Raw genomic sequence first — 24,873 nt, forward strand, 5'->3', positions numbered from 1 at the left:
TGGAGGCGTGGCAACTTCACATCAGTTCGTTGCAAGGTCAAATACCTTTTGATATTAAACTTTTTGTCGAATCTTTTTTAAATCTTATGTATCTGTACATTTCGTGGGCCAAGCCTTCAAAGGTGAATATTAAATATTCTTTGAAATTCGTTTGAGCGCGGCATGCAGCAAAAATACATTTAATAGATAAATTACAAAAACCTAGTTTAATACTCGAAACCAACGATCAGCTAGCACCTAGCTCAGTTGATCGTCCTGTCCTACCGTCCGTATCATGGGAGATAAGCTATAAAAGAACTATACAAGTCAGAAAGATTGGGACCTTAGAGATGTTGATGCGCCGTCAGCTTGTTCTAGGATACCACGTCCTCTCTAACCCCAAGAAAATATTGAATTTTATCCCACTAGACAAGTTACGGGTATCTGATTTTCCTATTTGACCGCGGAACATAATATAATGCATCGCAGAACTCCAGCACTATCAGCATAGCTACTATTGTCATTGCAAAGACAAATATATGGATCTAATGTGTTTAAAACATTCTCATTAAATTTCCCGTCCCGTCCTCTTATTAAAACATTAAACTTTTCAAAAAGTATAACTATTTTTAAGATCGGTAGAACTTAAAACTTTTTACACGTTGGTGTTTTGACATTTTATTCAGCTGTGAACCCTAAAAGTATTCTTCTCTATTTTGTATGTAAGTCGGTATGTATGTAAAAAACTGGGCTCACAATAGTTCTGTCGACGATCTCAAGGTGGCGCCACCAAATTTAACGAAAATGTGTTACTACATTTACATGATAATCAAAGGGTTTCAGATAAATCACTCAGTCTTTATCACCATCTTTATCTTTATTTTGTGACACCCCCTGATAAAAAAAATATAATTTTATCTAAAAATTATTAGCTTAGGAATAAAAAATAAAAGATAAGTCGCTACGTTTTAATCTCGAATTTATTTATAAAATAAAAACACATTTCTTTTGTTCAAAACAATCCATAGAAATAAAATACACGTATTAAAAAGCGTCGCTTGCATAAAGAAAAATACAAAATTGTAGAGCGATAGATACGGAAAGCGGAAATACACTTGGGAACGGATCCAGGACTCTATTGACCATCGCCTCGTCCCCGAAAGGGTGTACTTAAGTATTAAAAGTAAATGAAGGCCGTACCACTAAATTAGCAGCAGCTATAAACGATCTATGTACATGAACATGGATGACGGGATGCGGAGAGTGTTGGGGGCAAAATGTGGATATATTTGTAGCTGAGAAATGATCGATGGACAGCGGTATGCCAGCGATTTGTGATCCTTACGTGCGATCACCATGGATTGTCCATGAAATAATGTTTTTGATTCCTTGTCTTCAATTGATCTTGGTGCGAATTCGATTTGGCTTAGATGTAGGCTTGGACTCCCTATGCTTACGTTTAATTTAAATGTACGGTTTTTAATTGGTAGCGTAATTAATTTATGCTTATGTGTGTTTCATGTTTGGCTGGCTGGCTGGTTGGCTGGCGGCGCTCACTTGTTGCCGGCGTTCACGGGCACGCGCTGTCTCGTCGAGGAGTTCAGGGCCGGATTGCACATATCCGTGGTGAACTTGGAGAAGGTGTTGTGGAAGCCGTTAGCCTGGCCGTTGCTGGTTGGCGCCACATCGCCATCCTTGAGCGCCTTCACGTGTCCGTTGGCATGTCCGTTCGCCTTCACCGCCGCTTTGTCCTGGAGAAAAAGAACATTTGGTTAAATATATGCTTTCATAAGCTTTTTAAAAATGATTATACATACTAGTATAACATAGCTAGAATTCTTACCTTTCCATCGCGCTTCACATAGGCACGCTTGTAGAAGTTTGAGAACAGGAAGTAGAACATAACCGCATGGGCTCCGATGAAGTAGGCGAAGCCGATGGGGTAGTTGCAGTCGTTCTTGAAGAACAGCTGGAAGGAGTGCACCATAACCAGGACGAACTGGATCATCTGCATCACCGTCAGGTACTTCTTCCACCACAGGTACTTCTGCACCTTGGGTCCCATGGCGGCCAGCATGTAGTAGGCGTACATGAAGATGTGCACGAAGGTGTTCAGGAAGCCAAAGAAGGTCGAGTGGCCACCGGGAGTGAACTTGACGCCCCACCAGACGGAGACGGGCATGATGCCGTGGTGGATCACGTGCAACGTGGACACTTGATCGTAACGCTTACGCATCACAAAGAAGAAGGTGTCGAAGAACTCGGTGAACTTGGAGAAGTAGTACCACCAGCAGCCCTCAGCGGTCTGAAAAATTTAAAGGACATTTTATTAGTTATTTCTATTTAGCATTAGAATGGTTTTAACAAAATAAACAGTTGGCCTCAAAAGTACTTGCAACAATTTCCTCAAATTACAAAAGTAAGTATAGCTTACGACTATTTCTCAGAATATTTATAGAAATTCAAATTTTAGTCAAAACTAATATCTGTGCTCATTCCTATGCCATATTTCAAGCATTTATTGTTATGCTAAAAATAATCACAGCTTGGGCAGATCGATTCCGTTTGGCCTGGAACTAACGGTTGGACAAATCCCAAGCTTATCAATAACATGAAAATGGGTGATTTGCAAAAATCTTTCGCCTGGCAACTTTCTAAGACCGCCACTTTCTTTGGGTCATTTACCCACTTTAGCCAGCCTGGCGACACACGTGAGATTCCTCAAGCCGCAGAATCCACTGGCCACACAGCCGGCCGGCTTTCAGCATCCATTTCTTCGTGATTAGCATAAGAGAACCTGTCGCCATTGCCGTTTTTCTAATATCTTGTCTCTTCGTGGCCGAAAACTGGTTGCTTACATAAAATCTGGCCCAGTCAACAAAAGAACTTTGCTATTTGCCAACCATAAGCTAAAATAAGAATTTATAGCCCGATGTTTGAGTATACATATTAGCTTAGCGCGGTATATAGGAGCTTCCACAAATACTTACACGAATCGCTTTGGGCGAGTAGGAATAATTAACGGGCTCGCATCGCAAGTTATAGCCGTTGAGCCATCCACCTATGCAGGACTACAAATGCAAAAAAAAAGGGGATAAGTGGAAATTAACTAAAATATATGCATTATATTACCTCGTAAAAAAGCCAGGCACTGAAGATAACCTGCGCTGCATTGTAAACGATCAAGACTTTGCGGAGCTCGAAAGGCTTTCTGTTTTCCATGAGCTTGGGTCCGAGTACCTGCAATAAGACGTTGATTAGTTCCAGTGTAAGGCGTCCTCTTCACCTCCAATCTTAAATCTCACGTCTTGTCTTCGTTGTCTTTGCGTGTCATTTACATAGTCAAACAGAGGCCGAAGCCTGTTGCAGCAATTATCAAATCAAATCAATCGTCGCGACCGACTTTGTCTGTTGGTTTTGTGACAAGTTCGTTGCCGAAGTCTTTTGTTTGGCCAACCGCCGTCCCGGCGCGTTCGCCTATCGAATTTAGCAGACATGTGAAAGTAAGTTAAATGCTTTTGTAAAATTATGAATGTGAACCAATGCAAAGCGGGAAACCTAAATAGAAATCGTTTTTCGAATTGATTTTTAAAATTTTGCATAATCTCCCGCCGCCTGCGCTTGGGTCACCTTTCGACACTAGCTATTCGAGACGAGCATAGCAGAAATTGGATGGCCCTGAACCCCTAGCTCGGGTTTCACAGTCATTTTGCAATGCAATAAAGCGAAACTAGTTTGCGAAAAGGATCCGCATAATCAGCAGATGAGAATCTGCCAGTTCTGGTCTCCGAAATCAGCGTAAATTACCCCCATCGGAATGATGTTGTTCTGTGCTTTTCTGTTCTGTTTAGTCCATTTTTTGTTCGATTCCATTCAGCTGCGCCTGGCCCCACTCCAATAATTATGGATTGGTGCTTCCCCAAACCCGGACCACTTACCTTTACGATGTACGCGTATGTCAGACTGATGGCTATCGTGGGGAACGGCGAGCTCATGAGCGGGTAGTCTCGTGTTCGCGGATCCGATTTGTTGTCCATCAGATCCCGCCAGCCATCGTAGAACATTGTGAGGTAATCCTGCAAGTGTAAAGACCAAAAAGATGGCAGATAAGTCATGTGTGCTAACTGGGAGTGGCTAATCACCCAGGCCACTTAGCGAGATCAAGTGTCAAATCAATAAATTTGAATTGCTATTGCAAAACTGCCGTTTCTGGCAAAATGAGGCAATTTACAAGCTAAGTTCAGAATGGCAGACAACTGACTGATTATGAGTATTGGGCGTTTGGCTTTGGGTTATGGTTTTAATTAAACGTTCCCTCTCAGGGAATCAATCACACATGCTGTAATGGCCAAAAACAAAGGAAACCGTTAACCATTCTAGTTGGCCGAAAAACCATTTGGCGCCAGTTTCCGCAAAAAGCTCACCATTAGCCGACAAACCGTGATTTGGTATCATATTTGTGCGCGGTAATTTCCCATTGTCGATTAGCACTCGGCGATGCCAGGCGCAAAAGTATATACATCGAAATAAAAAGAAAAATCTTGTAGAAAAACTGGTGCAGCCGGCTGGCGGCGATGTTGCAATCCGCAATGGCCTCTTGTCCATGTGATAAATAGCCAAACAAAACAATCTAGAAATGAGTCGACGGCCTGACCGACTGACTGACTGCCATAGATGTTGGGGAAGTCTACAGGGGATGCCAGGAAAAGCTAAACCAGTTCCGCCAGTGTTAATCGCCGCTTAAATAGTTAAATACCTGACTGGCGGCAATTAAAGAAAACAGCGCTACTCTTAATTGCAGCGGGGGTTGCAGCCGTTTCCACAGAGGGGTTAGGGTTAACTTAATTGATTTGAACGAACCAGGGCCGTATGTGTTTGTCTGGATACTGGATAGCGGAATGTCAAGGGAAGTCCACGATTTGAAAGCTGTCAATTAAATCGATACCAGCATATGTATCTCAATTATTGAGTTAAGAAAACTCTTAATGATTTGCAATTATAATGGAAAATCTAGCCTCCGCATTGGCTCTTTCCTGACTTGGTTTAGTCCGTAATTAAGGAAATATTTCAAGCAGTGCGAAACTAGAAAGAACTGGCATTTAACCATTTATTGTTTTAATTTGACAAAAACAAATGCAATTATACAGCCTTGTTCCAAATGCCATATCCGTAAAGAATACCTTTTTAACTCGAGCGGAAATGGAGTGTAGAATACCTCCTACATTTCTATAATAACAAATCGCACAACCAGCTAATTTTTGCACAGCAAAATATACTTTTCATAGTTTTAACCAATTTAATACTGAAATCAATTTCCTTGAATATAACAATAGCCAATAAAGTCCATTGGCTTATTATTTCTTAATTATATAAATTAACAAATTGCCTTGTGTGTGTATTTTCGATTGAGGGGGCTTTTAATGTTCGAGTTATGTGGACTGAATTGTATGTAATTTGGTCTCTAGTTTTGGCCAAAAGCCTTGCCTCTCGACTTAGCCGGAGTCGCGGAAAAGTTGACTGGCCAAAGTAGTCCGATTCTTACCCAGTTTGTCCAAAGCGTTTATATTTTATTTTTTTTTTTTGCATAACACGTAAACACGAATCTAAGTGACCAGATGTCTCAACTTTACCACTGGCCACCAAGAGCTCATCAATCATTCTGTGCTGGTAAGCCTCCCGAGCACTTGCTGCACCAACATGACATGAACATCTGAATTGGTGGATGGATTGGGAAAAACAATGCTCATTTGTCGCCTGACCAGCTAAGTACGGCAGTAATCATCATCGGCGGAGGAGCGCAGGAAGTTCGAGCAGTTCGCCGATCGAGCGTTGAAAGCCTCGTCATGTCGTTTGTTCATTAATAAGACGAGTCTGCCATTACGCCGCCAGGTGAACTTACTGACCGACTGGGTGTGGGTGTGGCCAGCCATCTGTAATTGCTGGTTTCGGGCAGAACCGCGCCGTCCAAGACGAACAATTTCATCTATCTGACGCATGGTAGCCGTGTTGCAAGATTTATTGAAATTTCAGCCACTTCGGCGATTGGACTCCATCTGTCGGCACATGACTGGCAAATTTTTCTTTTACACATCTGACGTAATTTGGGAATACTCTCGGCGGCAGCCAGTGAAGCGTCTTAGGACGGACTTTGTCGATGATGGTGGGCATGTGGCCGTCATGATGATTCAGATCGGGGTCGTACCTGGGCTGGGCTCTATTAACCAGGTCACAAAGTCCGGAAGAGACAGCATCGCATCCCAACAATGTCGCCGTTGATTGCATCTAATTAAGATTCACTTTCCGACAGAGACTCTGGCCAAGATTTTCACTTTTTTAGGTGCGTGCTAGTTAATTGAATTTTTAGGCACTAGGGGGAAACTTGAAAGTACAAAGAGCAGTCTTTGAATACTCTAACGGGATAGGGAAAATTACGAAAACATAAGTGGTGATAACTCGCAACAAATTACATCATATAAGCCCCATAATTAATGTTCCCCGAAACTCCCATAAATTATTAAATAAGTTTGATAACCACTTGGGAAATTGTTGAGCTTGAACTATTAAATAGCACAGTTGTAATGTTTACCCATCTGAATTTCCATATTTTATATCTCATCTATCACTTATCAATGATATAATAGAATGTTTTTCTGATTTATAGGGATTATATGGTAATCTACGACCATGCAAGAGTTTTGAATCTTCCGGTGGGGAAACATTTTCGAAGTATTTCGCAGCTTTTTGGAATGTTGAAATCACACCTGGTGTGGGTGACTGTAAATCAAGTGTAAATTTGACCAATTAAAGCCACTATTATGCCAGACACCGACAGTACTTATTAAGCTATTTGCATTGAGCTCTTCCTGGCCAACTGACGTAGGTCAGCAGCAGCTGTTTTAATTTCACATATTTTATGCCATTTGATTAAGGAAAATTACTAGCGATGAGCGTCATAAAACCCGTTTTCACACACTATCTGGGTGAGATCCATTAAGAGGAAAATAGTATATACTTAACACGTATTATAGTGCACTTGCTGGCGGAGTCAAAGTCGGAGCTATAGCCGACCACTAAGCGCAATTAAACTTGATTGTCGGTCTGCGCCGGTATTTGTCTAGTTTGGCTAAGTCCGAAAATTCCGTGAGCTTATGTCGCTGCATTTCCGACTGCATGTCTTTGTATTATTTGGGGGGTGGGGGGACTTAGATTTGCCCCAGTTAGAACCGATGTATGCGGCCTTTGCAACCGGCGTTCGATAAGTGGCCAAAAGGAAGTTCAGATCCATTCCGGAACCAAATGGAATTTCATTCATAATTGCGTGGCTTTGTGCGGCCGCCGATCAGTTTATCCCATGATCTGGCATAATTCGATCTATCATGCGAAGCCATTATTTGTCATGTCTAAGCTGGCGAGCCGTTGCTTGTTTTCGTGATTTTATCAAAGCGCAAACAAAAGACTTAAGACACAAACTCGCCGCAGCAGCAAGTGCGCGGGCGTGGGCGCTAAAGTTCGACAGTCATCGCCGCTGATGGTGTTTCAAGTAGTGCGCACCACAGTTGCATTAATGAGGCGACTCACATATACCACATTAGCTAAGTTCCTAGCGCTGTTTTGAATACAGAAGCACGACAACATCGTTGAATGCGATTTATTTGAGTCTGCGATTGCAATAAAATTAATGTCCATCTGGGTGGTCGGAGAATTGAAGCTGGGACGTAAACAAAATTAACTGGCCATCTGTAAGCTCGGGGCAAATCTTAAATTATAATTTTGACGCGAAATGCGCGGTTTGTTGAACTTTGTTTTTGCCAAGCAAATTAAATATAAGAATAAGGACAAAACAAATGGGAACCGGTATCTGTAAGAATCAACAAATTAGCCATAGGTATATATATTATATATATACGCATAAATTCTAAAGTTCGCCTGCTCATGGGGGTTTTTTGTTTGTTTCGGATCTGCAAAAGGTTGGCCAATATTTGGCAAATAATGATTCATACCGCTGGGCAGACTTCGCAGCTTGTGTAATCCCCTAATCGAATTCTGCCGATTCACGATGATGATGATGTCTTGTCCAGAATTTTAACTTTTTGCCAAGCTGTCTCTTCTCGCCAGTCTGCCGGCAGCTGTTTGGACTTTGGCCCAGCAAATATGGCAGCTGAAAATGTATTGTATTTGCCATTACATAAAGCCGGCTAGCTTTGGTCAGTTTGCGTAAGCCACGGCCGCAAGACAGCAGCAGCAACAGCAGCAGCAGCATCCCAACGCTTGGCCAAATGCTGACCCTTTTTCGCTTTCTTTGGTTCACACGCGCTCGCCACCAAATGCTTTCCCTGAAAACCCACAAAAATGCTTCCGTCAGCGGCGGCAGCAGCGGCAAGTGTAAAGCGGCATTTGTAATTGTTGTTTGTGGCCGGGGCGCTGCTGTTGTGCGTTACATTTTAACGCTTCATTATGCGCCATAAAGTCGGACGGGGTCCAGAAAGCCCCGGACAAATGATCTGAAATGTACAGTGCCCCTGATTTGGGGCATCAGCTGCGGCGGAGACTGCGGCTGTCCGGCGATGAGTTGGCCATTCACCATTCATATCCATCATCATTGTTCGATGTCGCCATCGACGGCAGCAATATCCCATCTGGCCCTCACCCACCGGGCAGTGACTAAGCCGCCGGACTGGGAACATTTTGCCGGACAATAATTGTTTTTAGTCGCACTTGGCTGCGACAAATTGTCGCCCTAATGTGTTGCCAGTGACTGTGTAATAAGCGATTGGCGGTGAGACGGCTCATTGTGTTGGGCAAGTGGCCGGACTAGCTGGCCGTCAATCATGCTGTGATCCAGTATTTGAATATCTCAATCAAGGCAATTAAGAATTTAGCATACCAAAAGACTGGATCTGGATATTCAAGTAAAAAGCCTCAATAACATTTATTCAATTTGAGATCAAAGCCCATTTAATTATATTATTAAATATACTAAATAACAACTTATTCATTTGAATAAGCGAAAAAGGTAACTGACTTTTTGGGTTTTGCTTTTCTCAGTGCTGTTTCTAGGCCGAAAATCCCCAGGGTTTTATGGTTCACATTCCCGCTTGGCTTTTGTTGACTTAACTAATTAATACCACTATTCCGATTTCAATGCCAGCGTCTTTAGCTCTTTTTTACAGTTTATTATTCATTCGAGCGGGGGGAAGAAGTCGAAGGCATTCATCCCGAGCCCCCATGCTTGCAAAATAAAAATTCCACGAGTTGACTGCATTTGTGGTCATTCAAATTTGTTCGGCTTTGCACAATTTGACCCAAAAGATAATATAAATCAAATGGGCGGCGGACAGAAATATATTTGCTAGCATTTGCATTTGCTTGGTGCCGAGTGGCAGAGTCGACAAAGCAATTAAATTATCAGCGATAGAGCAGCAGCCCCAATCGGCCAACAAAAATGTTATTAACACTTTTCAACATGTTGGCAATTAATTAACCCAAGCGTCCGAAATCCCGAATCTCCAAGCCCCCCTTCTTCACCGTTTGCGGACTGTAAGTTCCGTCCCAGGCCGTCCGAAAAAAGTATCTGACGGGTTTGAGTTTCAAATGCATAATTGGGAAGACAACAAAGAGCGTCGAGCGACTGGACTGGCGGAGAGAAGAAGATGATATAGGTGTTGGGGCTGCGATGTAGTAACAGACATCAGTTCAAATCTTTAACATTTTAGTACGTATGTATTTCTTTACAAGGCCAACCGGCCGAGCGGGGTTTACTGACTGGGATTTTGGCTTTCTGGTCTCCGAATTTATTTTGTTACTTATTCAGATATTTGCAATTGGCCTGGCGAGAGAGATTCAGCATTTGCGGCATTTGCATTTCTAAACCTCTTTCTTTGATTTGATTTATTTTAACGACTTTTATATAAGTCTCATCTGCCAGGGCGGCACTAAGCAATTTGCACAGTAAGAAAAAATTATGGTTTCCCGTTTGTGGAGCCGCATAATTGTCCAGCTCAACACTTTTACTTTCCCAGCAAGAGCTGCCGCAGCAGCGGAAAAGAAAAAGCAATGAGAGATAAATTTAAAGGGCCAAACAGGTTTGAGCCCATATGAGTGGAGCATCTGGGGATCGGCGATCGATCGAAGCCGATTGGAGCTGAGACCCAAACTCGTGTCGCACTTAATGATTTTCGATCATTAAAGAAAAAATTGCTTTGTATGGCGGGGCCAAAGAAAAATCAAACACAGTCGCACGAACCTGCGCAACATAAAAATCAATTTATAGGTCAAGTTGAGCGCAGCCAACAGGGGGGATCAAAAGAAACACAGGGGCGTGCGGAGGGGGAGGCTTGTGTATACGAATCTGTATCTGCAACTGGCTTTCGGAGTTAACATTCAGGTTCAGACCGCGACTTTTACTCCGGCATCTTGTCTAATATGACAAGCGATGATGCAACACGCCGCGATTGGTTGAATGCGTAAACAAATCTTCGGTAAATGGAAAGCCGCCAAGAAAAACACCAGAAAATACAAAAAAAAGTATTAATAATAAGACAATAAAACACCGATTACTGCCCGCTGATCGATTCCCGGCTGTTGTGGGTCAAGTTGAAAATGCAGCGCGCGTTTTTAAACTTTCAAGCGAATACCAGGCAGCGCGCGACTTGCACGCGATTGAAATCGCAGGCGATTTCCTAACCGAGTTCGGAAAAAAACGCGCCAGCAACATGTGCAGCATATGCACTTGCCACACAACAACAACACGATGTGCGCGGGGCCTATATGCATCCGCATTTGTGTGTGTTTCGCCAGAGAAGTCTTGACTCCGGCAACTTTTAAAAGCAGCTAAATCGCGTTAATTTGGCAATCGAGTTGGATGTTGTTCTTGCTGTCGTTGGCCCCAAATCGCCAGTAATTAGTGCAAGACATTTTTTCCGAGTGTATGTTGTTGTTTTGCTGTTGCCACGGCTGTGCTGCCCCAAGGAAGCGGTGTTGTTGCTCTCGGGGGCGGTTTACTCCGCTCACTGAACGCAGCAGCGTTTCAAGTTGCAAGTTGTTGAAATTCACACAGAAAAAAATCAAGATATCACTCTATGAATTTTTTTTTTAAATATATTACAATTTTTATAATATTTCAAATATTACAATGAATGAATACCAATAAGGTCAACAGTCAAGTTAAATGACTGTATACCAATATAAATTAACTAATATGCATTTTATTTGAGCATGATTTGATTTTGCAAATAAACTTATGTATTTTAGTAGTATTCAATAGATTTAATTTTCCATATTATCCACTGACTTTTTAGGTCAGTCAGAAAACTGGTAATATGAAAAAGTTTCAATAGGTTGTAGCAACTTCGAAAACTTTGAGCATTTTAATTTTTTGGTTGATAGAATCTTATGATTACCATTTTCTTTCAGTGCTAAGCAGTTTTTGCAGCAACTAAAAACTCAGTCAGTAGTCAAGTGCACAGCTGCAAATACTCAACAGGTTGGCTAAATGTGCGTAAGTGTAAGTGAGTTCCCCAAATACCATTTGAAAGCCTCAATTCGGGGGAATATATTTTAGCTGATTCATTCTACATTGCGTTTGTCAGGCCGCCAACGTTGATTTTTTCGTGTGGCGTTAATGTTAGACGTTTGCATTAAAAACGGTTCCCTACCATCTGGATTCAGGTATTTAATATGCAATTCGAATTGGGAATGACGAACTTTGGTTTTCGTCCCTGCTGCCATTTCCCAGCCTAAAGTTCTCTGCCCCCAAGCCCGTAAATCACTAGCCACACAATTAAACAAGCAATGACTTTTAGCTCCTCAATCACTTTACATTCGCGTATTTATCAGGTTTTTTTCTGTCCACTAATTTAAATTTTGCTTAGCCCCGCAATGTTGATTATTTAATTATTTTGTGTTCGGATTAAAAGTGTCGAAAATATATTAATGCAAATGCGTTCGTCGCTTTTAAATGGAATTTATTTATTTAATTTATTGTTGTACGACAAAGAAATTTTTTAGAAAATATTATTATACATTTTTAAAATACTTAAAAACAACTTTGAATTCGCACTGATGAAAATAAGTTTAACCACTAATTCGGTATGACAGCATGACCCACTAAATAATTTAATTTATACAAATAAATTCATCCAACCGACCCAGTTGAAAGCGACAAATATGTATAAATTAATTGTTTTTTTCGGGAACGAAGAGTTTGGAAAAATTGCAAAAAAGGCACTCAAAAAGCTGTATAATATGCAAGCCAGCGTGTTTGAATAACAATTTAAAAGCTGTTATTTTTAGTGTTTTTAACACCTTTACTGGCATAACTTCGCTGTCTAATCTCCAACGAGCAATAATTGATTTTCAAATGACACTTACTTCAATCACGGGCCGATAAGAGTCCATTAATGGAATCATTTTGAGGTACTCTCCGTAGTCTCTTTACGTTTATCTACAGCGAATTCCTCTCTTTGCTTGCGTTATCAGTTTTTAAGTGTTAATTTTCTCGGATATACACAGCCAGCACAAGAAACTTACTGAGAGACACGCACTTTTTTATGTTGAACAATAAACCTTTGCCCAAATGGCAGATTCGCAATTGAAGTGGACGAAAACTATCCAACTACTGAGAAAATCGCGCATACGCCGTGTGGAGCCAAACAAATCGAAATGGAGCGGCGAATGCACTGCGATTTGAGTCACATGCGGCAAGCGTTATCTCACACACACACACACACTAAGTACTAAGAGGGCACTCTGCCTATGGTTTTGTGTTTACTATATGCTCTCTACGTATTTCTCTTACCAAAAAACAGCTGAGTGCCGAGCGGCAGTCAACAATAAAGCGACGTCAATGCGGCTGAGACTGGCTCTCCAATGTGGCTAACTGGGAACTGGCCCACAGGGAATGCAAGCAAATCGGCTGATTAAGGCACATTTTTTTATTATGATCACTTGGCGGGCGCTGCACAGTTTGGCAGCTGGGTGGCAGTGTCTATGGCCAACGAGCAGCCTCAAACAACCAAGACCCATAGGCGATAGCCAACTGGCCTAGTAAAATTCGCCGCCAGCGCCTTTGCACTTTTCAGTGTCAAAAGAGGCAACACAAAAATGCGGCAAAAGTCCCAGTCGAAAATAAAATCGAGGTGTAATAATTATTGTGTAAGAGGCCAAAAGGAGAAGAAAACAACTCGAAGATTTGAATAAGTTTCGATTTCTGGGTTGCCTGCTTATTTTTTTTTCTTTTTTTTTTGTGAAATGGTGCAATTCCAGTGATCATTAGCCAGCGGCAGCGGCGGCGGCGATTGGTTAACCCACTGGGGTTTTTTCTCTCGAATTTGCAGAGCTGCTGAATGAATATGAAAATCACTGGATTTCTACACCCAGCAGCATCTGCAATGATGGGCCGAAAGCATAAGTAAGGTGGACGGCACAAGTGAGTCGGCCTGGCCCTGAGTGGCTATCATTTCACCTGCGCTCCGATCGCCAGTGTTATCCCATATCCCCGGACGAGATTCAAGGTCAGCGCTGCACTGCATTTCCGTGTGAAATGTTGTCGGGCCAGTGAGCTGGTGAGCTGGTGGGCTAGTGAGCTGGTGAGCTGGTGAGCTGGTGAGCTGGTCAAAGCCAAAAGCCAGCCTTCACTTCACTTGACCGCCAGTTGCTGCTGCAACTGCGGACGTAACACAGCAACAGCTTGGAAATAAGTGCAGCACTTGCAGTTTCTGTATGCACTTTTAGCGTAGCTCGAAAGCGAATGGCTCTAGCAAAACAGAACCGAGCAAAACGCTCATGTTTTGGGGCAGAAAGCGGGGGAAAAGCGGGCGAAAAGCGTGGAAAGGTCTGCGCGGAGTCGGCAAAAATGCATTGGGGAAAAGACATTGGAAAACCTTGCTAGCGAATGTGTACTTGAAAACGAAAACCAGTTGCTGGCGTGCGGTTTTTTTCCATTTCCAAAGAAAGCGAATAAGAACCAGGAATGGCTGCTGCTCGAGCGGTTTTCTCGATTAATAATTTGCTCAATTAATTTTAACGGCTGCATTGCGGATATTCATGATAGCAGCTTTATTTTGTTTTTTATTATTAATAGCAGCACACGAGTCGTGTGCAAAGGGTCATTTGTGGGTTGTGGGATTTAACGGAAAGCCCAAGTCAACGTACGATCATGTGTAGTTATTTATTCAGGCTTGCATGTTGGGGGTCGGCATCGAAATTACTGGTTGCAAAGCCATTTTAATAAAGGAGCTTGCCAGTGGCATCAATTTTCCGTTGAGTCACACTGGGTGTTCGGTCGGGAAGCCCCGCTACTTACCATTGTGCTAAAATTCGCTTTAACAGGTGCTAGATGCGCGTTTATCTTCCGTTTGTTATAAGGAAACTTGACTAATTTACAGAGATTCTCTCGACTTTGGCATACGATTTATCACTTTTTACGCACTATCCTTGTTCTTTTCGTTTCGTTTCGTTTTTTTTTTTGCTTTTATGTTTTTAGTTATTGTTTTACACACGCACACACTGTTTGACCATCGTTATACGGTTTTATGGTTTCTACATCACTGTTGGGCGAATTGCTGCTGATGCTGCTGTTGCGACCGATCTGCCGCTGCTGCTGCTCCGCTGGACTTTACTGGACAACGACTGGACAGCGACTGGGCGAGCGTGCGCTTTTTACATTCAAATCAAAAACACTGAAATAAGTTTGATTTCACGCTGCCGCTTTACTTTTATACCGCCTCGCAGTCGTAGGAGCGGACTTGGCGCAGACGTCGACGCAGATCGTCGTCGCCGCCGACCGCTCATTTTCGGCGAGCGTGGCGATGGCGGTGGCGATGGCGATGGCGCTGGCGTTCAGGTGAGCCGAAGTCGAAAGCTTCGGTCGCTGGCCACAGGTTCTGAGCAACAGGTTGTCGATGTGTGCTCTCGCTCGGACAGCCGAAGCGATCGGGTCGCGCGTCAGGATGCGAGAGCGGCCAGCGGCCCTTTGGAATCGAATTCTTGGTATCCGCCAGAGGGGGTATCACCTGCCTTTGCACCCACACCCAGTTGCGGCGCTAATTGCCGCCAATCCAAATATCGGAGCGGTACTTTTGCCGCGTCTTGGCCGCGCCGATGATTGCACAGTTCAAAGTTCGGCAAGAATATCCGTTAATTAACCCCTGCACAGGCCCGGCCCTTCGTATCGGAAAAGTGTGCAAAAAATTAACGTATTCACAAATCAAATCAAATCACAGCGAGGGAGAGCGGAGAAAAGGTTGCCAGCAACAAAGCCCAATCTTTGGATACGTATGCGGTAAAAAGCAGAAGAAGATGGGGCTGCCAAACCATTTTGTCTCTTGGGCTCTTAAATATTTATAATGACCAAGACTTGGCTTTCCTCCGTTTGCCTTCGTGGTGGCCAATAAACGGCCGAAATGCGCCGTGAACTTGTGAAACAAACCAAGTCCCAAATGGGAAAAGCGGCTACCGAGACCTGGATGTTGCAGGCAACCTGGCGGATACTTGATATTTCGGAGGACCCCACTTTTTACTTGTTATTCGTGCGAGCTTGAAACATTACGTAGTCGATTTTTGTGAGCTAAGCAATTAGAGCAGGGGTTTACCAACCGCATGTGGATCGAACTTTGACAGAGGCTTGGTTGACGATTTACTTACCCTCAATTAACGACCCTTCTACACTACCTTAATTCTAATTTACCTGCTAAAAATCTCACCGTTACCCTGCACTTTTGGTGCGTTTTTTCGACAAAAAACCCAAGCAATGCAACAAAGCAAACATTTGCATTTTTCATCTCAAAGTCCGCTGCATGGCCGCCGAGCACAAGATATTTTTGCGGAATTCTAACCGAATAACACGTAACTGACCATGTAATCTAGCCGCGCCAAATTAACATGTGCAAACAGTCGGCGGGGGAGACGATGAATATGTATAGACTGGTGGCCCTAAGCTGATCCCATCTCACAGATTCGACACACGCGTCTGCCATATTGGGGGAAGTATGAATACGATCGGTTCAAGGGCTTTCTAGTGGCTGTATGACTAGAGGAAAAGTTCGCAATGAATTGACCATGCTAGATCCGAATGATGCTCCTTATATGGACAGAGATGTCTGGTAATATTTCCGCTTGCTCTGAAATTTTCCATTTGATCATCAGAATTTAGACTGCGACTTTATTCACCAGACATGGATGTGTTTTTCCCAGTTGGAATGCTGCCCTACAGGTCCTTTAACTAATGCCGCTCACGAAAATATATTGTAACACAAGTTTTAGGTGCCGGCAAGCCACGCCTAGTTGTAAAATTTATGTGAACAAAAATCGAAATAAATAAGCACTTTATACCCAGACATACAACCTTGAGCATTTGCAGATATTTACATACAAATCGAAATGTTAAAGCAATCTGGAAAATATTCATAATGTAATTAAATTCATTAACGAAAGTGCACCAGTTCACCATTTGAGTTCGGTGTGTTAATTTCTCAATGCGATTGCATAATCGCAAAGTTGAAGGAACTTTGCCGCGACTTCCTATCGATTTGACGTACTCCGTTTATCCGCCTTTGCTGACAAGAGCGGTCCAACCGATATAAACGGACACCTAATGGCCGGAACCGTCAGGTTATTCAGGGCTCATTCCCTGGCGGAGTACAATGACTTTTTTCCGAGACGCTTCTCATCGTTAGTCTGGCTTTTGGTTTTTGGCGAGCACACGCGGCGTATACTTAATAGCGCAACCTTCAGCCCAGAAATATCGACTTCAATTCAAGTCTCAATCGGACGAGCTGCGCCAGTTGACGATCGCAATGATGCCACGCAGATGGACCACGTCCAATTTTGGTGGTGGTGTGGTGGGTGTCGATCGCCGGCCAAAGCCATTGTTTATTGGGCCAAGCTTAGGAGTGTTTTTGTGACTCGGATCCAGCTCTTTGTGGCGCTTGTTTATTTTGGATGCTCGTTAGTATTATTGGCCTTATCCGCACTTGGCGATAATAAAAAACCAGAGTTCAAGGTTGCAAATATCGTAAAATCACGCGAACGATTAAATAGCAAGGCAGTAGAATTTACATCGGACTGGTGCTAATGAGCAAATTGGTAGAAGGCGACTGGTATTATCATCTGGGAAAAGCTGCAATTGGTTGGACTGCACCTCCCTGCAGTTGTGCAACCCAAGATGATTGATGCGTTGATTTCGCGATGCCGGAGTCTCAAAAGCCCTCGAAGCCGCAAAAGCAGCCGACACGTTGGATTGCAAAACCTAAACACGGTTCGAAAATTAAAAGGTTAGAATCTACAAAATGATACCGAAAATACGTATGTATTTAACCAATTTCTTTGTGAAAAATAACTCTATTGAATCTTTATAAGAAGGTTAATGAAATGGACTAATATATTCCAAATATACTAGTTAATACCTCAGTGTATGGCGGCAATTGTTATTTCTGCTGGTGCTTTTCTGATTATTAAATAACGGTTAAGTCAAGTGGCATTTTCCGATTCTGCAAATCATTCTCGCCCGTACATTATCGTGGAATTTGAAGTCTGAAGCAATGCAATCGAAAGTGTGAAATACCAAAAGACAGGCAAGAATAACAAACCAATGCACGAGTCATTCTCCTTTCAACCCGCCCCCAACGAACCCGTGATTATAACTCAATCCCCATCAAGATCTGCCAATATCTCATGCACACACGTACATATGTATGTATGTACGAATTGAAAAAGATTTAAAACAATAAAGCCTGAATTAACACGGCTTCTTCGGTCAAATTTGTCGACTGCTTTCCGAGCAAGTTCCGATCACATCGATCAGCGACTAGCTCGTTCGCCCAAAATTCCACAAATCCAGAGAAGTCGCAAACTGCTGACGATGGCGAAGCTGATGAAGACGACAAGCTGGAGATGGAGATAAAGATGAAGGTGCAGATGGAGATGGGGTTTAGTACGCATATAAAAACAAGAGAGACATTAGAAATTGCGCAAGGCGTTCGTGTTTGAACATTGATCGGCCATCGTGAAAATATATCAAGGTCAGCTAGTTGACACAGAAACCAAACGAATCAGCTAACTAACATTAATTGATGGATCTGTGCGTTCCAAGTCGGGCAATTCGATAGCCTTCCAGCACGGGGGAATTATCTGCACTCCGGATTTGCATAAGAAGAGGTTGTAAATTTTAAATGAATTCAATTAAGCTATATATTATATGCATTTTATTTATTATTTGCGATTGCCCAAAAACACGTTTTCATTCACATGCTAAGTATGCCCCTAAAACTCACGAATAACGGTAAACGGAATGCAATTACGATACTAATGCGAGCATTATAATCAATTCAGCTTGTAACGAATCAATATGTATTCCTATTTCAGAACTCAATCATATTTCCACTTGCTGGTCAGTTTCTCAGAAAAACAAATTTACGTTTCGCGCCACTCAGATTTGCAGCAATAAGCTTTTGTAAGGCTTCGTCAAAACGCATTGGAAAAATACTATATAAAATACCAATGAAATACTAATGAAACACATTTCACAAAAATTTAAATTATATGGATATAAGCTTCTTTTTAATTTAAAAGCTGTAAAAAAATGTTGCACAGATAGCTGCTTAATTATATAGCAAATATGCGTGCATCAAATATCATAAATTGGATTAGTGGAAACGGGATATTAACATGGATTATATAATGGCTATTTTGGAACAAGCTAGTTTGTTTTCGCAAATACAAAATCAAAGGATGTAAATCCAAGATGCAAGACCTCTTTGCAATGATATATAGAGAAATATAAAATTATACACGGGCCTAATACTTATACTGTGAACTGTGCTGATAACTGTTCCATTTGAATTTAGTTTCAAACCACAGCTGTTTGACCAATTGGGGGCTAACCCGTTTCACCATCTGGTAACACCTGGTCGAGGAATGGAGCCCAAAGTAACGATCCACAGATATTATAGCCGGCAAGCGAAATATGAAGGAGCTGTGGAAGCGGACTTGGAACTGTGCATCAAGCACTGCGGCGGCGACGTGGTTCGCATCGAACTGGTAAACCGGCTGCATGGAATCCAACTGCAGCGCAAGTTGCGTCGACTACTACTGCTCGTGTTCCTATCCATCGCTTATTTTGTGGGGACCTGCGGGTTTGATAACAGAACGATTAGTTTCCTGCAGCCCCGCATTCTGTACCCACTGATAACATGTGCTTCCGTGGCCATCCTGCTGATCCGATCCACTCTGAATCTGGTGCAGGCGGAACGTTTGTTCTACAGCTGGGACATGGCACTCCAAATGGAGACGGTGCGCTCCTTTGGCAGGGAATCGATCCTCTGCGTCCAACGGGGACACATCGAGGACATAGTGCTAAACGAAGTTATTGAAGATGTACGAACTATTGCTGATGAACATAACGTTAAAATTCTAATGTTTTATTCACTTTGTTTCTCATTCAGTTGGACGTAAAGTATATGCTTATATTACGTACAAAAGGAAGTCAATTTAAGAAGCGCCCTATAATACCCCTATTCAATGTGAGTTCACTTTCGTTCATGTAAACGTATGTATGTATTTAATTATTAAGCTCCTTTTTTCCAGAGTCAATCCCCCTCAATCGAGTGTCTGCAGCACACATATTGCGTGCTGCATAAATATTGGCTGAACAGCACCAAAGACCGATCTGAAGAGTCCTACAGCAAGGACAAGCAGTCCTTAGTGAATTCGTAGTCCTTGGCCATGTCGCTGAACTGTTGAAGTATTTATTAAACATAGAGACTTAATAACATTTAGACAAACTTACCTGTACCGTGGATGTGGTCTTTTCATCTTCTGGAGGTAGTGGTGGTAATTGTGGAACCTTTAACTCTGATTTGACTATATTGAAATCAGCTCGGACCTATGGGAGATTACATGTAATTGTTTATAAAGTAAATATAGCAAACTTGTGATTTTGCAATTGATGCTTACCAAATTGTTCAGTTCCGATCTAAATTTCTTTTTGAGTACTTGGCGGTAGGTTTTCAGGTACGTGTCCTTGTTGCTGTTTAGTTCCTTTTGGATATTTTGCAGATCGATCAACTGCTGCAGCGAAAAGTCTGCAAATAATTAGTAGTATTCATGTATTTCTATAACAATAAAGATTAATTTTATTGCGCTTACTTTCCATGGCGTCTATTTTTTGTTTTGATAATGTGCCAGTGTTGAAAAGCATTAAAGGGTCGTCATTACAGTAAGTATGTGATAAGTGTTACCCTTTTTACGCACGCCTGTTTCGCAGCAATATCCAATTTTTAAAGATTTTATCTTGTACGCTTCTAGACAATTCTTTCTAAGATATATTTGTACTTCATTGTCAATATTTTTTATATGAATATTAATATCGTAAATTGTATCAGTTCTTATTTCTGTTTTAGGGGATGCGCACTGTGTATCGGCTGGCTGCCAGTGTTGCAAACCGACCCACTTCACAGCCCTGCCCGCCTGACGTAATTTGGCAGAAACGACGTATTTTTGTTTATGTGAGCCCGCTCCCCGCCCCTCATAAAGTGAGTGGCCAGCTGCTCGTCCAATGACCACCTCTAGTTGCGGAAATTAGTATCTCCTTGTCGGAATCCCTCCCAGGCCCCGTCGGAATCCATCTGTTGCTGACCACTGAACACTGAGGCATTTCATCAAAAGTGAGTTTCCATCAGTGGAGTAGTTCCGAGAACAGTCATTCGGCTTTGCTACTCATATGGACATGAAGCTCTAATCCGGTTTTCTGTATCCGACTGCAGTTCCCCGTTCCTCCGGGCACACACAAAATGAATCGGTCCGAACCGATTCCCATTCGACGGGACCGCTCTTTTGACAGTGTGATCAACCGCCTGCTCCGGATGAGGTCCCAGAATCATGAGAGCTTTCGCGCCGCCATGTACAATTTCCTGATCGCCGCAGGAGTGGCGGCATTCGTGGCTGTGTGCTTCATTCTTGGGCCCTTCGTCCGTCCATTGCTGTGGGCCTTCCTCATGGGCGCCGTGCTCTTCCCATTCAAGCGACGTTTGGCGGAGAGCGTAAACAGTTGGTTCCACCGCTTGGAGGTACGCGACTCCAATGTACTGGTTTCGATCTGCCTATCGCCGCTGGAAGCCACAGAGCATTGCGGGCGGTTGCTGATCGGTTGGCTCTGCGAACACTGGCAACTCCTCCTGGCCGGATGCGGAGTGGCCGGGTGCATTAAGCTGCTGGTTCTATACGCACCGAAGGGCTTTCTGCTGGCCATCTGGCATTGGATCACCTTTTCCCATGGCTTGTTCGTTCAAATTATTGGATTCCTCAACGTATACGTGGTAAGTCGCTTGTCGATTTTTCGATGGTGAGTCATCGAAAAAATTCGTAGAAAACCAGTTGATATAGAAAAGAACGAAATAACAAAACTTTTTTAATTTATTGCAGCTCATTTCCTTGATCGTGGTCTACTTGAGCTGCGTCCACTTCTTCTGGAAGCCAGAGAACAGTGCCCACTTCGTGGTCGCCGGACAGTCCATGTGGATAGCTGTTGCGGGCTATCTGAGTAGCTTTCTTGGCGCCCTGCAGGTGCCGGTATTTCTACTAGTTATGGCCTATGTAACAGCATCTACGGCATATCATCTGCAGACCCTAGATGATTCGGGATCATATCTTCACCGCCTGCAAAAGCTGTTCGACAAGAACGATTTTGAGCGGTCGTTAAGCAACTTCAGCATTTGTGGCAGACCAGGCCATGAGCCACTGAGTCCGGGGCTGCAGTCGGATGTGGAGGATGTATCGTTAAGTGACACTGTCGACTCGACGGATACGTTTGATGTCAAGCCAGGAACGGAGGCTCCTAGTCACCAGAGCGACACGTTCTTTAAGCTGCTTTTTTATGCCTGCCTGGGCACATTCCTCTATCGTAACGTGTGGATGTTTATCCTAGCGGCAATCCCAGTAATTCTGCATCTTATATACACCGTAGGAGAGTATACGGGAATTACTCAGTTTGTTTGCAACAAAATTAGCGAAGTTTACGCAGCGCTGCGTGTGAGTTTTATATAAAATTCTCAAATGATGAATTTATATCTTTATATTTATATTTCCAGTTCTGGGCAATCGAACACCATTCTGCCGTGCTGCCACTCTGTCTACCCGGTGTCTTGGAACTCAACTATAAAATCAACACTATCATGCGGGATTCACTTAAGGCCTCCGTTGAATCAGTCACCTCCATCCTAATGATCATCCTCATGCTTCTCATCATCGTGTTTCTAAGCGTGTTCTTCTGCGTGAACATTTACTCGGAGACGATTGAGGTGGCTTACCTGGGCAAGGATTTAATTAACAAGACGATCACAGATCGGCCTGAGCTAATTGACATCTTGCCTGCCAACATGCAATCGTCCATCGAGGATGCTCTTGATAACGCACATCATTATGGTCGCCGTAAGATTGAAACCTACATAGACGACTGGCTGGCAGACGCCGATAAGGTGCACGCCACCAAGTTGAAGGAGCAGATCCTCGAAGTGTGGGACCGGCTCATCCAGTATTGGATCGATTTCAATAAGGCCGGTTCATCGTACGGACCGCGGGTACCAACGGATGCCCTGAAAAGCACATTTGGCGAAATCGTCGACAATCCAGGTAGGCATAAGTTCCCCTCTATATGGCTTCTTTCGATTTTCTTTCCTCCCGTTTTACTAATAAATTTTTTGAGTTCATTTTCGGGGTTTTCGCATGGGTTTCTGGGCTTTTGTTAAGTACTTGCTCCCATCATCCATCCCGTAACACTCGTTTGCGTCTACGAAATAACTCATACTGTGTGCATCTGCTAACCGACGGCCGTTTATTTAACCAAGGACATTTTAAAGAGCTAGTTTTAGTGGCAAAACAGGGCATTATCGGCTGGGCGCAGAGCAATACGCAGACGATCCTCGAGGTTGCAGAGTCGTTGTGGCACATCATCCGGACCAACATGTCTATGATAATGGGCGTGACCGGGGAGATTCTATCCCTTGTGCTTTCGGGTGGACAAGCGTGCATTGAGTTTATTCTAGATATGGTAAGCCAACTAAAAATAGACTTTTAGCCAATGCCAACTAATTAATCATACTTCCTTCAGATTGTATTCTTTACGGCTCTGTTCTACCTGCTATCGAGCAGTCAGGAGAAGTACGCGCCCCTGCAGATCACCAAGTACCTGGGCTATTCCAGCTCGGGTATCAAAATCGCCGATGCACTGGAGAACTCCATTACCGTAGTCCTAGTATCAATGTTCAGGTGCTCCACTTTTACGGGCCTGTTCACCTGGTTGGTCCATACGGTTTTCGGGGCCCGGATAGTGTTCCTGCCGTCCGCCTTGGCAGCTATGTTGGCTGCTGCTCCTTTCCTAGGCAGTTACTGGTGTGCGGTGCCAGCCTTCCTAGAGCTTTGGCTGGCTCAGGACCGTTTCTACGCAGGACTTATATTGTTCCTGCTTCAGTTCTTCGTGCCATCATCATTTGAAACTGCTATATATGCGGACCTCAAAGGGTGAGTGCACTTTTTTTTAGGATGAAAGGAATTTAATCTCTCAACATTTTGCTGACATTTTAGTGGTGGACATCCCTACCTCAACGGCCTGGCCATAGCAGGCGGAATGTATTGGATCGGTTGGCAAGGAGCCATTTTCGGACCCCTGATGCTTTGCTTCTTTATCGGCCTTTTCGAGGTGGCCACGCTGGCCATGCGCAGTCATCAAGAGCCCAGGTAAATTAGACTCTCCCAAGCCAAATTCGATGAATTTGTTTAATTTGCATGCAAAGTATGAACCACATCAGACTTGAGCGGCAGGAATTGAAGTGAGTTATTTGTTGGCATGCTTTAATAGACTTACAACCTTTATGCCCTTGCAGAGGATATATTGATTTTTGTCTGAAGTTTCAATGCAGGAATTCCCTAGCCATGTCCATCTGTTCGTGAAGGAAAATTTTCCAAAATGTTTCTTTCTTTGCCAAAAACGGCCTGGATCAGAATATTTTATTATACAGCTGCCTTAGTAACAGTCGGAATAATGGAAAAGATATCCGTTTGATCATAAATTGTTATTATTCGCTAAAACAAATTCTTTTTTTTTTTTATATATAATGACTGCAAGGGTATACAAGCTCCGGCTTCCCGAAGCTACTTTCTTCCTTGATATATCTTAATTTAATGAAAATCCTCTACTGAATTTCAGGAACAGTACGGACGAGGAGCGGACCACGTGAGTTGGCATGGACCAGAAACTACGAATTTCCTTTTAATACTCGAACTGCGAACTAACATAAGCTGTGTGGCCAAATACCTGACAATCAAAATGAGATTGGCCCGAATATCATACCCTAGACTTAGGCTGGAGCTTCCTTTAACTATTGTTGTTCGTTTCTCAGTTGCAAATCTAACGGCCTTGCGAACTTTGATTTTTATTAGTACTAAAGTTTTTAAGTATTCAATGTGCCGTCTATGCAGCAAGCGCTCCTTAATATCTCTTCTATCGATCCTAGTGTTCTTACATACAAAATGTACCTCGAATTGTTTGTAGTCGCGAAACATTTCCAAAGCCTTTAAGTACCGATATCGTGCTCGCTACTAATTGCTTAATGTAAAATTGTGATGTGTTTAAACTTAGATACAAAATGTGTTGCAAATATATTTCTGTACTAACTAACCAACGCTGAATGCAAGCTCTTCTGAATTTGAAAGTTGTTTTCCAGCTCGAATACTCGAAGGGTCAACGAAACTGTTAACGACAGTACAATAAAAACGAACGATAACACGGATGGAAAGTCTGTCGCAGAGGGAAAACCTGTTGAGCTGAAAATCGTAACGAAAACCAAGACATTTCAGCTGTTGAATACCAAAGAAAACCAGTGAAGAATTTGTATATAACTATCA

At 42.9% G+C, this 24,873-nt stretch overlaps 4 protein-coding genes across 9 annotated transcripts; 2 read left to right on the forward strand and 2 right to left on the reverse strand.

Moving 5' to 3' along the window:
• Nucleotides 1-1,455: 1,455 nt before the first annotated feature.
• On the reverse strand, nucleotides 1,456-14,662 carry LOC117144569 (elongation of very long chain fatty acids protein AAEL008004). The gene is made up of 6 exons (XM_033309823.1): nucleotides 14,282-14,662; nucleotides 3,918-4,055; nucleotides 3,112-3,219; nucleotides 2,970-3,050; nucleotides 1,823-2,284; nucleotides 1,456-1,730 (listed from the first exon to the last, which is right to left on the reverse strand). The coding sequence occupies exons 1-6, from the start codon at nucleotides 14,282-14,284 to the stop codon at nucleotides 1,533-1,535; spliced, it is 990 nt and encodes a 329-aa protein (XP_033165714.1). The 5' UTR covers nucleotides 14,285-14,662; the 3' UTR covers nucleotides 1,456-1,532.
• A 4,117-nt stretch (nucleotides 14,663-18,779) lies between these two features.
• LOC117145794 lies at nucleotides 18,780-19,761 on the forward strand. The gene is made up of 3 exons (XM_033311580.1): nucleotides 18,780-19,350; nucleotides 19,419-19,496; nucleotides 19,561-19,761. The coding sequence occupies exons 1-3, from the start codon at nucleotides 18,892-18,894 to the stop codon at nucleotides 19,687-19,689; spliced, it is 666 nt and encodes a 221-aa protein (XP_033167471.1). The 5' UTR covers nucleotides 18,780-18,891; the 3' UTR covers nucleotides 19,690-19,761.
• On the reverse strand, nucleotides 19,507-20,220 carry LOC117145796. The gene is made up of 4 exons (XM_033311582.1): nucleotides 20,122-20,220; nucleotides 19,930-20,057; nucleotides 19,763-19,858; nucleotides 19,507-19,709 (listed from the first exon to the last, which is right to left on the reverse strand). Exons 1-4 carry the CDS (start codon nucleotides 20,171-20,173, stop codon nucleotides 19,653-19,655), a joined length of 333 nt encoding a protein of 110 aa, XP_033167473.1. The 5' UTR covers nucleotides 20,174-20,220; the 3' UTR covers nucleotides 19,507-19,652.
• A 185-nt stretch (nucleotides 20,221-20,405) lies between these two features.
• LOC117145789 (transmembrane protein 245) lies at nucleotides 20,406-24,866 on the forward strand. Of its 6 annotated transcripts, XM_033311569.1 has the most exons (9): nucleotides 20,406-20,639; nucleotides 20,739-21,290; nucleotides 21,397-22,002; nucleotides 22,062-22,602; nucleotides 22,818-23,020; nucleotides 23,081-23,490; nucleotides 23,554-23,706; nucleotides 24,176-24,202; nucleotides 24,693-24,866. In XM_033311569.1, exons 2-9 carry the CDS (start codon nucleotides 20,766-20,768, stop codon nucleotides 24,850-24,852), a joined length of 2,625 nt encoding a protein of 874 aa, XP_033167460.1. In that variant the 5' UTR covers nucleotides 20,406-20,639; nucleotides 20,739-20,765; the 3' UTR covers nucleotides 24,853-24,866. The 6 variants fall into 6 exon arrangements, with proteins under 6 accessions (XP_033167460.1, XP_033167462.1, XP_033167463.1 ...); XM_033311571.1 differs by lacking the exon at nucleotides 20,406-20,639 and having other exon boundaries at nucleotides 20,766-21,290; nucleotides 22,830-23,020; nucleotides 24,693-24,852; XM_033311572.1 differs by lacking the exon at nucleotides 20,406-20,639 and having other exon boundaries at nucleotides 20,766-21,290; nucleotides 22,842-23,020; nucleotides 24,693-24,852.
• Nucleotides 24,867-24,873: the final 7 nt, after the last annotated feature.

Source organism: Drosophila mauritiana, chromosome 3R (genome assembly GCF_004382145.1).
Source record: "Drosophila mauritiana strain mau12 chromosome 3R, ASM438214v1, whole genome shotgun sequence".
Lineage (NCBI taxonomy): Eukaryota > Metazoa > Arthropoda > Insecta > Diptera > Drosophilidae > Drosophila > Drosophila mauritiana.